The 16,565-nt window shown below is 33.7% G+C and overlaps 1 protein-coding gene across 3 annotated transcripts in view; it reads right to left on the bottom strand.

Moving 5' to 3' along the window:
- LOC145674205 (transforming growth factor beta receptor type 3-like) overlaps positions 1 to 16,565 on the bottom strand; it is a 118,973-nt gene that overhangs the window by 41,630 nt on the left and 60,778 nt on the right. For all 3 annotated transcript variants that reach the window (XM_081744037.1, XM_081744038.1, XM_081744040.1), the window contains exons 9-11: positions 10,512 to 10,701; positions 9,099 to 9,242; positions 7,170 to 7,405 (exon numbers count right to left, since the gene is read on the bottom strand). In XM_081744037.1, the coding sequence (XP_081600163.1) occupies positions 7,170 to 7,405; positions 9,099 to 9,242; positions 10,512 to 10,701 (570 nt within the window). The remainder of the gene's footprint in view (positions 1 to 7,169; positions 7,406 to 9,098; positions 9,243 to 10,511; positions 10,702 to 16,565) is intronic.

Here is a 16,565-nt window from a genome sequence, read left to right as displayed (position 1 = left end):
TTTCACCCAAATTTCCGTTGTTTTTTTCAGGCCTTTACAACAATATACAGGGTACGTATAAGAAACGTAGCTTTACCTTATATTATAGGGAGCTAGCTTGTTTACCAGCGGGGGCTGAGGTAGAGGGGGAAAATTTTCAACATTTTTCTGCCTGACTCTTGCGACACTCATTTACTCTCCTCCTATATATCAGCGTTGCCAGGCTTAAAAAAAAGTCACATTAATGTAATTCTGAAGAGTTAGTTGATTATTTGTTGAGTGTTGTTGTGGTCGCGGTTTTGTTGCTTATTATTCATTTGACAATGGCTTCACAGCATAAGAGAGGGCAAACTATACACAGCGAAGCTAGAGAAGTAATAAGAAAGGTCATAGTGCAGTGCGACGAAGAAGCGAGGGAGAAAAAAACTGAAGCATCTGTTATCACAGTCTAATTTGCGTGTGTCCACGTATACACGTTTCTATATTCTTTGAACATTATTTATGACTTAATTTTTTTAAAATTGTATTGAGTATTTATCTTCATTGTTTTCAGTTAAATTTTAGCACCTATTTTGCTGCCTATTTTGTAAATTTTAAGTGCCTATTTGCCCACCTATTTTCCAGGTTTTAATGTCTAAACATCTGGTCTCTAGTGATAATGATTAATCGAACTTAAACACAACACATACCGGTATATTCTTCATTGCACTTCTAAACTGTTAATAGGAAATTATGTATATAATTTATATATTTCAAGTGTTATGTATAAGCTGTGTAATTAGATTGTTAATAAATATATCATACGAAGACAATGCTATTTTTAGAGCCAACAAAATTTCTTCGAAATAGCGGAATATTCTTAGATATAATTATTATTAATAAGAATTAATATTTATTATTATTATTATTAAGAATTAACGCTCTAAACGAGCTTAGAAGCTTCTAAATGTAGGGCCTACATTTTTCTTGAATAAAGCGGGATTTGAACCATTGCATTTAACTATCCCCAGGGGAATTGACCCTTTATGTTGCAAAGACTAAAATGCTAGACCGCTCCGCCACGCGTGTAGTTATAAAATATAGAAGTTGAGTAATATGCAAAATGTTTTCAAATACGGTAACTGCTTATGCAAATTTTAAAAAAAAATCTTTCGCTGGGATTGCACAGTTTACATAAACTCTTTGAATTAAGTGAGTATTAGGTGATTTTTTTACAGCGCACTGGCAACCCTGCCTAGGACCATCGAGTGACCGTTTCTTGATAACGGGGATGGGGCACCTGTCAATCAACTCTGAATTCCTCAGCCTCGCATTAAAGCCAGCTCCCTGTAATACATTTGTTTTCTTCCATTAACTGGATATTGGAGATCTTCGATATGGGTTTATGCTACGTTGCCGAACTCTTTCTTTTACATTTTCTAATGGGGTTTTGAGCTTACTTTAAAATACAATTTTATGCAAAGTATTCCGTAATCTTTGTTGCGATTTATGCTTATCAACTACTTACTGATGCTATAATTGAGCCTATATACTCACTTTATGTACAAATCTGGTCGATTCGATTACAGATTTTGTGAAGTGCTACACTTATATTTTACTTTGTATTAATTAAGAAATTGTTTTCATTTTTGTGACTATTGTGCACACTTATTCCTAGAATATATACACTTGTATTATTATGAGCTTAAACTGTACATAGAGTACAACGTTCGTTCGGAAAGTAAGTTCTGTTTGGTAATAAAAAAAGAAATCGAGTACAGATAAAGAGAGAAATGTATTTCACAAAAATCAATAACACTTACACTACTTTTCCACATAGCTCCCGTAAATTTTCCACGCATTTTTCATAGTGTGGTATAAGTTTATGTATTCCTGCGTCATAGAATGTTGCCACCTGTGTTGTCAACCATTTGGTAACATGTTCTTTTAACTCATCGTTGTTGAAGCGCTTACCACCAAGGAAAGACTTCAGATGCAGAAAGAGATGGAAATCGCTAAGAGTGAAGTCGGAACTGAACGGAGGATGGCCAAAAACGTCCCAGCCAAGCTTTCAAGTTGTTTGGTCACATTCACAGTGTCTGATCGGGCGTTGTCGTGAATGGAAACCATACCTTTGGAAAGCATTCCTCTGCGCTTGTTCTGTTGCACGGCGCAATTGTTTAAGCATCTCGTCATAAACATTTTTATTGACTGTTGCACCTCGTGGTAAAACTTAAATTCGTACAATGCCTTGTCTGTTCAAAAACAGTGTGTATATGACTTTTCGGGGTGTCAAGAATTGCTTTAGTTTAACCTTTGTTGGGACGAAGTGTGCTTCCACTCCATGGATTGCCGTTTCGTTTCAGGGGTGTCGTAAGCAACCCAAGTTTCATCCCCCGTGACTATCTGCGATTTAAAAAAAAAAAAAAAAAGTTCTCGCCATCATCATGATAACGTGTCAGAAAACCAAGTGTGTTGCCCATCTGTTGTTTTTTGTTTTCTTCAGTAAGAAGTTTAGGCACCCAACGTGCGCCAAGTTTACGAAAACCCAGTTTTCCAGTAACAATCTCGTAAAATACTGTTCGTGAAATTTGTGGAAATTCAAAACTAAGAGCATTAATCGTAAACCTATGGTTGTTCTTAATCCTTTCTTCGACTGCACTCACCAGTTTATCAGAAACCACAAATGGACGCCCATATCGTTCTTCGTCATGCAGTTGATCACGCTTTTCCTTAAATTGTCGGACCCATCTTCTCACCATTGAATCACTCATTGCATTTTCTCTCCGTAAACCTCGCAGATTTGTAGATGAATGTCACTTGGTTTTACGTTCTTCACTTTCAGAAAAAGAATCACAGGTCTAAGTTCACAAGCTGCGGGATTTTTATCAACGCTGCCACTATAAACAATCACTACGAACAATACACAACACAAAGCGATCTCAAAATGGCGTCATTTCATCCAGCTTGGATCAGAGTAACTAGTGCGCATGATTGAACTGCGATCGTAGCGCTGCCGAGGAGAAAAATCGAAACGGAACTTATTTTACAAACTTTCTATCGTATACGCTCACTCGCTATACAGAAAATGAGTAGATAGGAAAAATTACAGTGTCGGTGAATAAGTGATAAGCATAAACCGTAACAAAGATTACGGAATATTTTACGTAAAATTGTATTTTAAAGTAAGCTCACAACCACATTAGAAAACGTAAAGAAAGAGTCCAAAGACGCAGTATAAACCGATACCAAAGACAATTTTTCACGTATGTCGAAATATCCACTAATTGGAAGAAAAAGAGGTACAAGGTAACGCCATGTTTCAAATGAATTCTTTGTGTCTTTTAATCGCATAAAATTAAATTCTGAAGTTCCACGCTTACGTGTGTTAGGCTACAGAAGTAATGAAATAATTTGTTAAGTGGAAGGAAAAACAATACCTCAAGAAATCTGGATTGAACCGTAAACTAAAAACTACAGATGATTTTTTTTTTTTGGGGGGGGGGGAGTTGTTTGGTTTTCTAATACGACTACAATGTTTCTGATCCTGTGCATCAAACTAGAAAACATCATAAAGAGGAAAAGACTTCTAACAATAACAAACTGTTACGAAACAAGCTTGTAATATTATCAAAACTTTCCTTGCAGAGCAAACAGACGTGTAACAGGGCACACTAAACTTAACGTCCTTTTCAGCACTGATAACTCCGTGGGTATCTCCAACTCATGCGATCGAAGCCACGTGGCCAGTACGAGGCACTAATATGAAAACCTACAGTTTACTTTAGTAAGCACGTTACATAAGAACTATATAACTTGGGAAATTCTAGATTGTACGAACACAATACAAATATAGTATGAATCCAAATGGACAAAACATTCCTAATGCCGTCAAGTTTCTGTTGACGCACTATGCATAAAAAACAGGTGTTGTATGAGGTTCCACTATGCATCGCTGATAGACGTCTATGAGTTTGGTTCCCAGCATTCGTTGACGTCCTTGAAAACTAACTAGTCTTTGTAGACTCTGAAGAGGTACAGAAGAGCATTCTTCTTCACTCCTACGGAATAACTTCTACTATACTGCAGGGCCATTAACTTGAGGTTTTGATTGTAAACAGCCGATTGTATGATTCTCCACTGAGCATCGTCCTTTGTACATAAGAAGCTTCTACTCGACAGGTAGTGTTCAATTGACCATTCTTCCCTCCCAAATTCGAAAGTATTTTAAATCTGTTACCCATTCTCACTATTCTAACCATGTAATACACGAAAGTACTATTTTTGAATTTGACTGTATCCCAGTCAGTTTCCCTTTTAAAGAGTTCATGGAAATTACCTTCCGTGCGAAATACAAACTAATCCCCTACACACTCTTTGTTATAATCGTTTGGAGATTATTACAAACGGTCAATATTCTTATAAAGTACAACATACAATCACTCTCTCCGATCGTTTTAATCTCTTTATATACGTATGACAACTAAGTACTGAAAGTTCTCATAAACACCGAAAACCTATTTCACTGATTGGCTGTCAAAAGACTTACCCACACATCACCCGTCTCCAAACAAAAGTTCATTGAACTACCATATAACACGTTCTCGTAGAAATTACTTAATGAACCAATCATACGCATTTGTTTATTTTAGTTTAATGTCCCACAGTTATGCCCTTAAAGCTAAAGGTGACTGATTGTGAAATTAAATTTTTTGTGCTCTACCATCGGGAATGAAACCTATGACCACGTTCACCAAAGACATATGCGCTAGCCACTAGATCAGTGGGAAGGATGAACCTATCACATGCCTTGACTGGAGGTGAGTCAATTAAACCTTGGAACCAGATCAGAAAATATTTAAAAACTTCTTAAAACTCTTGATCCCATTTCTTGTGTTTCAACAGATCATGAATATATATAGTTTCAACTTCCAAAACATTACTGAACTTGCTTAATGCAAAATCATAGGTAGTTTTCTAACCACTTCAATGAATTTAGAATATAATTTTCTATTTTCCCAATCCACTTACACACATATACCATTCAATGGGGATTTAGAATTTAGATTTCTGGGCTTTCGGCATCTAAGGCCATTTAGCTCGTCATGTTTGAGGGATGAAGTCCCTCGGCGATCACACTATCCGAGGAAAGGGAAGGAAGAAAGGATTGGAAAAGGAAACAAGCGGCCTGGGTCTATAAGTTAGGTAGCACCCCAGCATTTGCCTGGTGTGAATGAGGAAAACCCAAGAAAATCTCATTCAGGGTGGTTGGTCTGAAAAAAACGTTTTACACTTTTTCGACTGAGTGCTCCCACCGGGAATCGAATCCGGGACCCCTCGCGCCGACAGCGAGATCGTTAGCGACTATGATACGCGGGACCACATACCATTCAATACTTTGTAGTTTATTAACTAAATGTTTTTGGCATATAGCTCGCATTCTGGGACATTCCATGTGAAATCAACCAATGAAATGACAAAATCTGACCTGACGATCTTAGATTTTTGTAAAAAAAATTGGTGCACAGCTTTATTACAATGGGAGATGAAAAAATCCCAAATATTACCTCTCCTTCTGAAAGTGTCCCCATACAGGGTGTTAAAAAATGTCAAAAGGGGCATTTTTTCAGTTACAGTGATTATTAAAAATTGTCATAAAATGGTTAATATGTGCACCAGAGACATGAAACAAACACCAATGGAAAGCTTAAAGATTGCTCTACGAGTTGTATTATATTTAAAAATCTGTAAAATAAAAAATAACACTTCAAAAATTCAATTTAAAATTTGAATTTTGCATATAAATGTCCCTCTGAATTTGTTCAAAATTGTTCAGAACGTAGTCTTGTTCTGTACTAAAACACCACAAAGTTTTATTTTGGGCACTCAATGGGATAGGATTCAAAATTCAACATAAACCAAGCATTGCACGATATTGACCATGTAAATATCTGGGTTCAGATCGATAACCATTTGTCTGTAGCTATTTACCTGCAGCACCAAAGGAATTTATATTCAATTTAATTTGTTTCTTGATGTATTCATTTGAATTTACACAATTATCCATCTTTTGAGTTATTTAGAGAGGTATTACGTTTCCGAACAGTAATCAATACAGGCCATTATTCTTGTTAGTCAGTATGGATGTTTCTAAATTTATGTTGGCTACATTGATACATGTTATTTTCATTCCTTTGTTTCAGGATTGCTGTTACAGAACTTATTATGAAACGGAGGGATATATTTCCATCCCTTTCACAATATTTGTATCAAATACGTTATGAAACACAGTGACACTGTTCACAATCACATCATATACTTTCAGCACAAACAGTTAGTCAATAAATTCCTTTTCCTATTTCAATTATGCACTTCCACATGTCTGTGACCAGTCGAAACAAAGGAATGAAAATAACATGTATCAATGTAGCCAATATAAATTTAGAAACATCCATATTGACTAACAAGAATAATGACCTGTATTGAGTACGTTTGGAAGCGTAATACCTCTCTAAATAACTCGAAAGGTGGATAATTGTGTAAATTCAAATGAATACATCAAGAAACAAATGGAACTGACTATAAATTCTTTTGATGCTGCAGGTAAACAGCTACAGACAAATGGTTATCGATCTGAACCCAGATATTCAAATGGTCAATATTGTGTAATGATTGGTTTATGTTGAATTTTGAATCGGATCCCATTGAATGCTCAAAATGAAAATTTGTGGTGTTTTAGCACAAATATGAGGCCAGAATCTGAACAATTTTGAACCACTTCAGAGGGACATTTCTATGCGAAATTCAAAATTCAAATTTTAATTTGAATTTTTGAAGTGTTATTTTTTATTTTACAGATTTTTTAAATATAATACAACTTGTAGAGCAATCTTTAAGCTTTCCAATGGTGTTTGTTTCATGTCTCTAGTGCACATGTTAACCACTTTATGACAATTTTTAATAATCACTGTAACTGAAAAAATGCCCTTTTTTGACATTTTTGAACACCCTGTATGGGGACACTTTCAGAAGGAGAGAGGTAATATTTGAGATTTTTTTACCTCCCATTGTAATAAAGCTGTGTACCAATTTTTACAAAAATCTGAGATGGTTAAGTCTGATGACTTCTTGTTTTGACATGGAATGTCCCTTCTCCAACTGCACCCTACAACAAATTAAACATATCATTCAACAATCCAACTTGTACTTACGGTATTCGTTATAATTGTCTTCTTTCCATTAGTATGGCTAATACTCCCACAGGAAGTCATAGGACTGTGAAGAAACCAATGAGTTTTGTTACGTTGTGCTTTACAGGAACGATCAGCCAATGTCATGCTTGTAACACCAAGATCTTCAACATCTCTATATGGAAAAGCAATCACAATGTACCTTGGCTCACATCGTAACTGCATGATACCCTTAAGAATGGCGCCTGGACTGAAATCTGAAAAGAAAATACACAAATGCATCAAAGAATTGTATTTTTCTTACTTCTGCAAAGATTTCAACTTTCAAAGGGGAACCATGGTAAGTCTAAGTGATATTCCTGATTCCAATTAAAGGTTACGAAAAATTCAGCAAGTTCTTATTGAGAGAAATCTGTCTTGGAAAGTAATCTTTCACAGTTTATTTCCCACTGCCTTGACTTCTGTCAGGAAGTGACTTTTTACATAAGCAAGAAAAATGGAAATTAATTGACAGCATCGACCATTCTGTGTTCTTGTTTTCATTTGAACAAGTTTATCGTGGTTGTTCAATGTTCTTGCCATACAAAATTTGAAATGGACTCTCTAAGCAGGGACGCCTGCACAATTTTTTCCAAGGGGGAACAAAAGACAGATGCCAGGGAGGGTAAAAAAACCCGACACACAAACGCATCGCGAATGCACATAATGTAGCATATAAACACTTATTTATGCAAATATCCTTATTAACTACAGTAAATAAGCTGTAGTGCTGTAGTATTTAAAACAAATATACTAAGTACTATAGTATGTAAGTAAGCAAATTAGCATGTCGTGACATTGTAACGTTTACTCGTTACAAGTATTTCATTTTTCATATTTATTCTCATTTTGGAATTGTTTTCGGTTAAAATTGTTATTGTTGTTTCATATTTGAATTAATTTCATTCGCAATATCTAAATTAGAGTAATCGAGTATCTTTCTTGAAATTAGTTTTAAAAAGAATCTTATACAAGTAATCATGGATCTACATTGTAAGGAATTCAGTTTACAACATATTTTTTAGTTTCTTTAAGAGATAGCAGCTCTGCAACCGAGACTATAACTGCAAAAAAGTACGAGTGTTGGAAGTCTATTATGTTTAGAACCGCTGTGAAAGGATGCTCCTGTTGTAAATGGAAGTGAAGGTGGGAAAAAGTTCCTTTATCGGGAGTGTAAGCTTGTTGTAAAGACTCTATTAAACCATGTGCTTCGTAACTAAACCATGTGCTTCGTATATATATAATAAAAAAAATTATCAAGCTGTAAACTTAGAAAAAGTGCTTGTAATAATTTAAATTCTAGTGAATTGAGTGTAGTGGTACATAAATTAGGTTATAAAATTCTAATATAGCCTAAAAGGTGCTGTGTGACATGACACCCAAAATGTGAATACAGCAAGAATATGAAGCTAGTAAATTAGCTTACCTTCCACATTTAGGAAATTATCATCATGCGTAATGCAACGCTGATGTAGAAGCTAAGGAGACAACCCACCTGTATTTCAGATTTAGATAAATATACAAGTAAACCTACCAAGTACAGTGAGTTTACTAAGTCGTGACACTTCGTTACTGTGCATGACTCTCGGATACATACTGTATAGCTGCATATATTAAATTATAATGTAATAGTCCATTACGCTTATCCCTTAACATGTCTTGAACATTCTGTAATCTTTTGGCCTCTTCCAATGTTCACATATTGTCGTCCAGGTACATTTAAAAAAATAATAATGATGCTAACATATGGTGATTCGGATGGACTTTTTTCTCAACGTTCTGAAACAAGTAACACAGCCCAGCAATTCTTGAAGAAAAATCTGTACAATTAGCATTCCACTCACACTCCTGTGTAACTTGTTCACGTTCTTAGGTTCCTAAAAATTCTATCTTCATTTTACAAATACTTACCTCCAAACCGAGAGTCAATTTTCAACCCAGAGCCACTCAGATTATGCAAGGAAACTTCATGTCGTGCTTTTCCTCTACTAGAAAATAACTCCTCGTCTTGCGTCGCCACATGAGGTACCTCTTCTTTGGCCCCATTTTTATAACCTACGACAAATATTTTTAAATGCCATAAACGAGGAAAGTGATACCTTTTGCTACGGAATTCATACACCAAAAGCACGACTTTATAATAACGTTTAAAAATGAGTTCTTGTACATAATTTAAGTTGTTAGTTTAAAATAAAACTATATATTGATCCATTTACCCATAATTATTGATAAAAGACATATAACAAATCCAGCTGTAAACATTAGCAAAATTACTGTGAACATTACTTTTAAAAACTTTTCCCTAGGCTGTATATTTGAGAATTTCATCACAGTAAAACAGAAGACGAGAAGGTTCTCATATAGTACTGTATGAGACTGAACAAAAAACATAATTTTATATAGAGAAAATAAATTTTATACAGAGAGCATGAACATTTTTACATGTTACACTTCGGCATATTTTCCAATTCATCAGTTTTGAAAAGTTGTTCACCAATTCAAATTTTTCAGTTAATTTAAAATTTAAGCAATTTTTGTGTTACTGAAAAGTATCGGTACTAAAGTGTACAAGTGTCACTACACTTATCGTCACTTTAATTGTATTCCAAACTGTTAAAAATAACGAAAACAATTACAGTTTTACAAGGTATTGGTACCAACCATAGTACTATAAGTCTACTCATTAATACGTTCTTCTCTTAAATAACATGATATTTTACAAAAAATCTTGAAGTCAAACTAGCTACTATAAACTTCTGTTCCTTCTATTTAACTAACTTAAATATCTTTATAAGACTTTAGACTTTCAAATTTTGAAGCTGGCTCAAAACCTCGAATTATTTAGAATCATAATAAGTTATGAGTTCGTTTTCTCAGAGCGGACTCTAGTTAGCTGCTGAGCAATACATAAAATCTGAACATATCGTTTACCCAGATGAAACTATATTTAAGATAACATACCTGAGTTCTCAAAAATTCTGTGACGTCTTCTCCAAAATTTTAACATACAGACAAATACACAAATTGAAGAAACTCTTTACTTCCGAATAGTACTTTCTATAATTTCTCGTGTTGTAGAGAAATTTAATCTGTTAACCAAACATCATATAATAGATTTAGTCAAGTGAATACTACAAATACAATAAGCAGCGCTTCAAGAAAGTCTTACACACTGAAATTTGATTACGTTCTTCTTCTTCTTCCTCTTTTAAGTGAAAAAAAAAGTGTAAAAAGTGATTTGTGCAGTGCTTTAATGAAGCAGCAGAAGCGAATAAAACAACCACTGTGTTGGTATCATTAAACTATTTCGCATTTGCAACTTACCCGCTTTATCACGACTGCCTACAAGCAATCTCATTGTGGAAGCCTGTCCTGTCTTGGCATATAGAATAGGAGGTCCGTAGTCAATGGTAACTGAGAGCAACAAGTCAGCCAAACCATCAGGTAAGAATTTAGAAACTACATGCACGTCCTGATGCTTACCTAAAGCAGTATTTTCCACCTCATTGTTACTCTGGAACAGAGCACAAAACTTTAACAAACACGAATATAAAACAAACAGAATGTTGCACATAAACATTCGGAAGAAAATCTAACATAACCTAACCACTGAAATGAAATAAGAAGCCGTTTGGCAGTTGTCTTAACTAAAAGATATAGCTAACCTTACAGTGCCAGTGTATTTGTCACAGGGTTTAAACAATATATATATATATATTCAGGACTTTTTCCTTGTTCCCAGGTGTCAGATCAACCATTTATTCTGACATGTGGCATTTAGTAACAGTGATAGGCAAAGAAGCAAACTAACGAAAGAATTGCTATTTTAGCTCTTGAATAAATATTATGACATCCGATATAGCTAAGTAGCACTACATGAAAGCTAATAGTAATAACCAGGACCCGGATTTTGTTGACCTAAAATTTTCTAAAAAGTGACCTATAAAATGACACTAAAATTCCTGTAAAATGACCCTAAAATTGACAAAAGTTGACCTTAAAACTTGCAGTTTTTTAAACGTTTATTTCATTAAAACATTGACATTTTTTGAATATTTATTGGATTTTAATTACTATTTCTCACTCATTTTCAAAAGTTCTGATTTAGTTAGTTGCAGTTCATTGATCATTTGTGTCTTTGATTTAAAAAAGCAATAATATTAAAACTAAACTCTGACCAATTTAGTAAATAGCTTAGCATTTCATATTTGAATTACAGATATATAGGTCTATATCCAGTTAAGCAACATATAAACATTTTATAAGCTGTGATACAACAAACTAACTCAGGAACTTTGTAATCGTCAGAAAATTTAGCTCATACCTTATTCAGCATTGCAGAAGATAACTGTAAATATTGTTACGATTTTATTGAATTAGCGGCCTTAATTATGTACGGAGCAGCATCTGTTACAAAAACAACATGGCCATGTTGGACACCTTCAGGCCAAAGTAGGGATATCGATTTATCGAAAATCTACATATTGTAAAATGGTTGACAGATTCCAACACGTCAACAGTTAGCAAAAATATTTTGCTAGGTTCGTCGGCTTTCATTGCCCCAACAATAAAATTGACTATATAGCGTTCCTTCACATCACTAGTCTGTCTATAGAAACAAAAATTATCTGAGTCCAAAGTTCCTCTCTTATTTTTCTTATTGTGTCCTCGTTACACTTTGGCATGTATTTTTTCCTAAGATTGGTTTCGTCTGGAATGAAACGACCTGTATGACGTTCCAGGAAATCCCGCAATTTCACATTGTTGAGTTTCCAAAGAGAAATATTTGAAGACACAAAACCTTCACACAACTCTTTTGAAAACTAAGGATTTGCCTTTACTATACAAAGCACTCTCCGCAAGTAACAACTGCGAACACTTGGTTTTATGTTTGTTTTCAACTGCCTGTAAATGTTTTTCGCTTCTGATATGCTTTTGTACAGTGTCTCTTTTCTCTGCTACCACTTTTACTTCACATGCCTTGAAAAACAATATTGTACCGTCAGTACTAAAAACATCCTCACCAAATTCGGAAACAATGTCTTAAATGAGAAGCTGTAGATGGTTTAGACCTCGGCATTCTACATACTGAAACCATCAATTCACTCTCGAATTGAAACTAGGAAGCACAGTTAAAGAATAAAAGTTTGCAAGTGTAGATTGTATACACCAGAATAATAGATAAAAAGCCTTTTTAAAACCTTTGAACATCTTCTAATCTATTTTTAGTTATTCACGTAGTAATATCCATTGTAGTAAACAACCAGAACCATCTGCTTTGGCCACTTACGAACCCCCAGCCCTCGTCAACTAGCTACAGCCTAGTGTTCACTCACTTGTTAGGAATGGAGTTTTTCCACCCCAATAATCAGGAAGCAGGAAAAAAAATCATTTAACTTCTTGTTTTTAAATCCGTAAACAGTTTTCATTTTAAGATTTCCTTATGTAGAAGAAAAAGAATAAAAAGACCATAAGTGACCTAAAAGTTACCTTAAAATATTAAAAATTGACCTAAAACTTCAAAACGGCAGAAAGTGACCAAAAGTTGACCCTAAAAAAATATATTTTTAGAACCAAGAGTTGATGGATAATGTTTTTATTTGAACTTGCCTTGTCCTATGAGTAACAGAAAAAAGTTGACTTGTCAACAAGATCCGGGCCCTGGTAATAACTATGTTCATCTACTTATTGCTCTAAAGTTACTACAATAATAATTTTGTTACAAACTTGTTAAATATGAAAAAAAAAAAAAAGTTACACCGTACAAAATATTAAAATATGCACAAAACGTTAACTGATGTTAATAAGTAACAAAACTACTTAGATTAACTGCTTCTAACTTGCTTCATATAGTTCATTGGGCTCCTATGTTTGAACTGTCGGTTTATCCCAAAATATAAGCAAGAAGAAAAAAATCCTACGCCAAACCCCTTTCCTTGATTTCCAGATTTGTAGACCCCTTGTATGTCAGTGATATGATTTCCAAATCGCTCCTGCTCTCATTTCTTAGTCCATAATTATAATAATACATACAGCCAACGCAAATTATGATATGAAAAATAGTAGCCAAATAATAAATAATCCTATCATTTACACATACCGAAAATATCATGAAACTTAATTAACGTAAACATAAGCGTGTTGACAATTGTCACTCTATTCCGATAAATTTAACCTTAGAATTTACTACACTTTGGTTAAAACAATAAACTTAATGCTTTAGAAATTTACGAAATAATAAAAATGTAGGAGACTTGTCTAAACACCAATTACTTTAAGTTCTAAGGTAAGATATATATATAAACAGATGGATGGACTAGCTGTGGGTAACCCATTATTTCCATTACTGGCTAATATAGTTATGAATCATTTTGAATGCAACGTTTTGAAAAGAGAACAGTACAAATATATCAAGTATTACAGATATGTAGATGACGTAGTTATAGTTTATAAAATAATGAACAATTGCATAGTTGTGCCTCCCGAATTGAATTCTATACATCCAAAAATTTAATTTACGATTGAGTTTAAGTGTTAATAAAGTGGACTTCCTTCATTTAACGCTCAGTCGAAAGAATAACAAATTCACATAAAATCTATACAGAATTTCACGCAGTAAATCAGTTTAATCGTTCAAAATTAAAGCTAACTTATGAATGAAATTTTTTTCTACAATTATAGACCGGCAGGAGGAAAGCAAAAGTAACATTGAAGTTATGATTGCATAGGCGCATGGGGGGATATTCAAAATTAACAAAAAATTGCCTACTTACCAATGAATCCTCCCTTGAAAAATTTAAAGATTTTGACGTTTCGGAACTCTCAGCTGGTTTCTTCCTCAGTGGCAAGGTAAAAAGGATTAAAACGGAAAGGAGAGAAAAGGAGTAAAACCAGGAATACATACCACTATATAAAAGTAACGTACAAAGGTACTGAATACTAAATAAGGTATTCAGTTATTCAGTTTTATTCAGTATTTTATTCAGTTCATTCTTTTTTCACTCTGCTCTTTTCATCTCAGGATCTTTTTTGTACGTTACTTTTATATAGTGGTATGTATTCCTGGTTTTACTCCTTTCCGTTTTAATCCTTTTTACCTTGCCACTGAGGAAGGAACCAGCTGAGAGTTCCGAAACGTAAAAATCTTTAAATTTTTCAAGGGAGGAATCGTTGGTAAGTAGCCAATTTTTTGTTAACATTGAAGTTGTTTTTTAATTGAGAGAAGTGAATGGATATTCTTGGGGTACTTTGGAAAAACTGACAAAATGAGCTTTGGATATCCAATCATTAAGTTTTCAATAATTCTGGTAACAAATGGATTGAAATTGTAAAGAAAGTTTAAAAGCAAGTTCTAAATCTCCAAATAATATCAAGAAACATTTTACAGGCTTTAAAAACAATGTCAAAAGTCTTATACACATAGGAATCTACGAAGCTATTTGTCAATGTCAAGGCTCATACATTAGCATGACTAAGATAAATTTTGACACTAGGATCAAGGGACTCTAACCATCAGAATTCTGCGGTTTCAGGTCTATCCAAACATCTACGTGTGTCTAATCATAGTATCACAAAGGGCAAAAAAATCTCGTATATTGAAAGGAATGTGTTTAAGTCTTATTGCGAATATATAAAATCGAAAGAGGTTATATTTGGATGAAGACAACCTAGACAAGAATTGGGACTGTATTATCAATGGTTTCATTCAAAAATTTGAATTAATATGAAACTGAACGTACTTTTCAATTCCCATTATGCATATACCCAGGGGCGTGATATTTTAAAAATTCCATCACAGAGTTACGAAGTGGTAAAATCTACATACACTTATAATCTGTAAAGTATATACTGACAGTTGTATTTCTGACTTCAGTTATTTCTATTAAGATTCTTAATATTTTCGGTACACATGAGTAGTACGATTGTTAGATAGTAATTTTTCTTTTCATGACTTGTGTTTTATGTATTGTTAATTATGAAATAAAGTTCTGTGCTATTGTTTTTTGTACACTTAGCGTCCGAAGGTGAGAGAACGCGAGGCCCTTGAAATCATATCGCAAAAATAAAGGCATGGGCGCTATAAGGCTAGTTGTATCTTTTAGTTAATTCGCACTGTACGATTAGCTGTATCTTTTAGTTAATGTTAACAACTCTTCCCCACATTTAAGACCTATACTTCAATTATAAACTTTCTTGGCCATCAAACAGATAATGGCAGACGAATCAGACAAAGGTTTTAGAATGATTTTTCATGTCTAAATGCACTATCAACTAATAGCCTCAATGCGGTATAAATAGTAAATGCTTCTGTTTCTCTACTTGGGAAGTGTCAGCTTTTTTTTTTTTTTTTTTTTTTTTTTAATCACGATTTCCAAGCCTGGTTTGTTAATTAAATACAAACTTATCTGCTGAGCAAAAAAATATATTTACATTAAAAAATTAATTATTTTTTATATTTATAAACAAAACAAATTACAACTTAACATTAATAAAACAAAAAAAATATTAAAACAAATGTTTAAAAAATATTTGCTCAGCAATTAATAAGTTTGTATTTAATTATATACAAAGCAAAGCTTCTATTTATGGAAAATATTACAACTGGTTCGTTAATATATTGTGTTTATCATACAAACAGCGAATATTCCATATGACTATTATTTACATACTTTTATATACATTGTTAACATTTAATAATATATCTATATGTAAATATGATACGTACATTTGTAGTCAAGCAAATTTCAACCTTATGAATTCAATTTGAAGTATTTTCAGTTCACTGGTGATTCTAGCATATAGATCTCAGTACGACGCATATAAGGCCGAAAAACGAAATTACGGCGCCCAAAAAAGAAAAAAATATTGTGATGAAACCAATCAGAAATGCCTTCAAAACAGTCCCCATATACCAGTCCATGATGTACCGTAAGAATTTGTTTTGTGAACGCAACACAGTAGCCAGCATATGTGCGCAAAGTTGGGGTTTATTTCGAACGGCTAACACCAGTTACTTGTGCCTGAGTTGAAACAAGAAGAAAGAAAGAAAAAAAAAAAGACAAGGAGAAAATAACCTTAAAAAATGAAGCTCTATGATCAAGTATTCTAAAACTAGTGACATGCAGCGAGAAATGTGTCAAGCATTTCTGTTTTCTGTTGAGAAACAGGTCAGATACCGATATCTTCATGGCGTACACACTACCTAGGTATCTATGAAACTTTTTGAGGAAAAATAAAAGTACGCGTTACTCTGTGGTCTCTCCCCGTACTTTAATTATGTCTATTTTGTTTCCTTTTGTTAATCAGATATGTATTATACATACATTCAATATCATGTACTTACAAAAATTATTTCAATTCATATCTAATCTTAATTAT

Source organism: Thermobia domestica, chromosome 2 (assembly GCF_964235325.1).
Source record: "Thermobia domestica chromosome 2, izTheDome1.hap1.1, whole genome shotgun sequence".
Classification (NCBI taxonomy): domain Eukaryota; kingdom Metazoa; phylum Arthropoda; class Insecta; order Zygentoma; family Lepismatidae; genus Thermobia; species Thermobia domestica.
The sequence above is the reverse complement of the archived record's forward strand: the minus strand, read 5'-3'. Positions and strand labels throughout refer to the sequence as shown.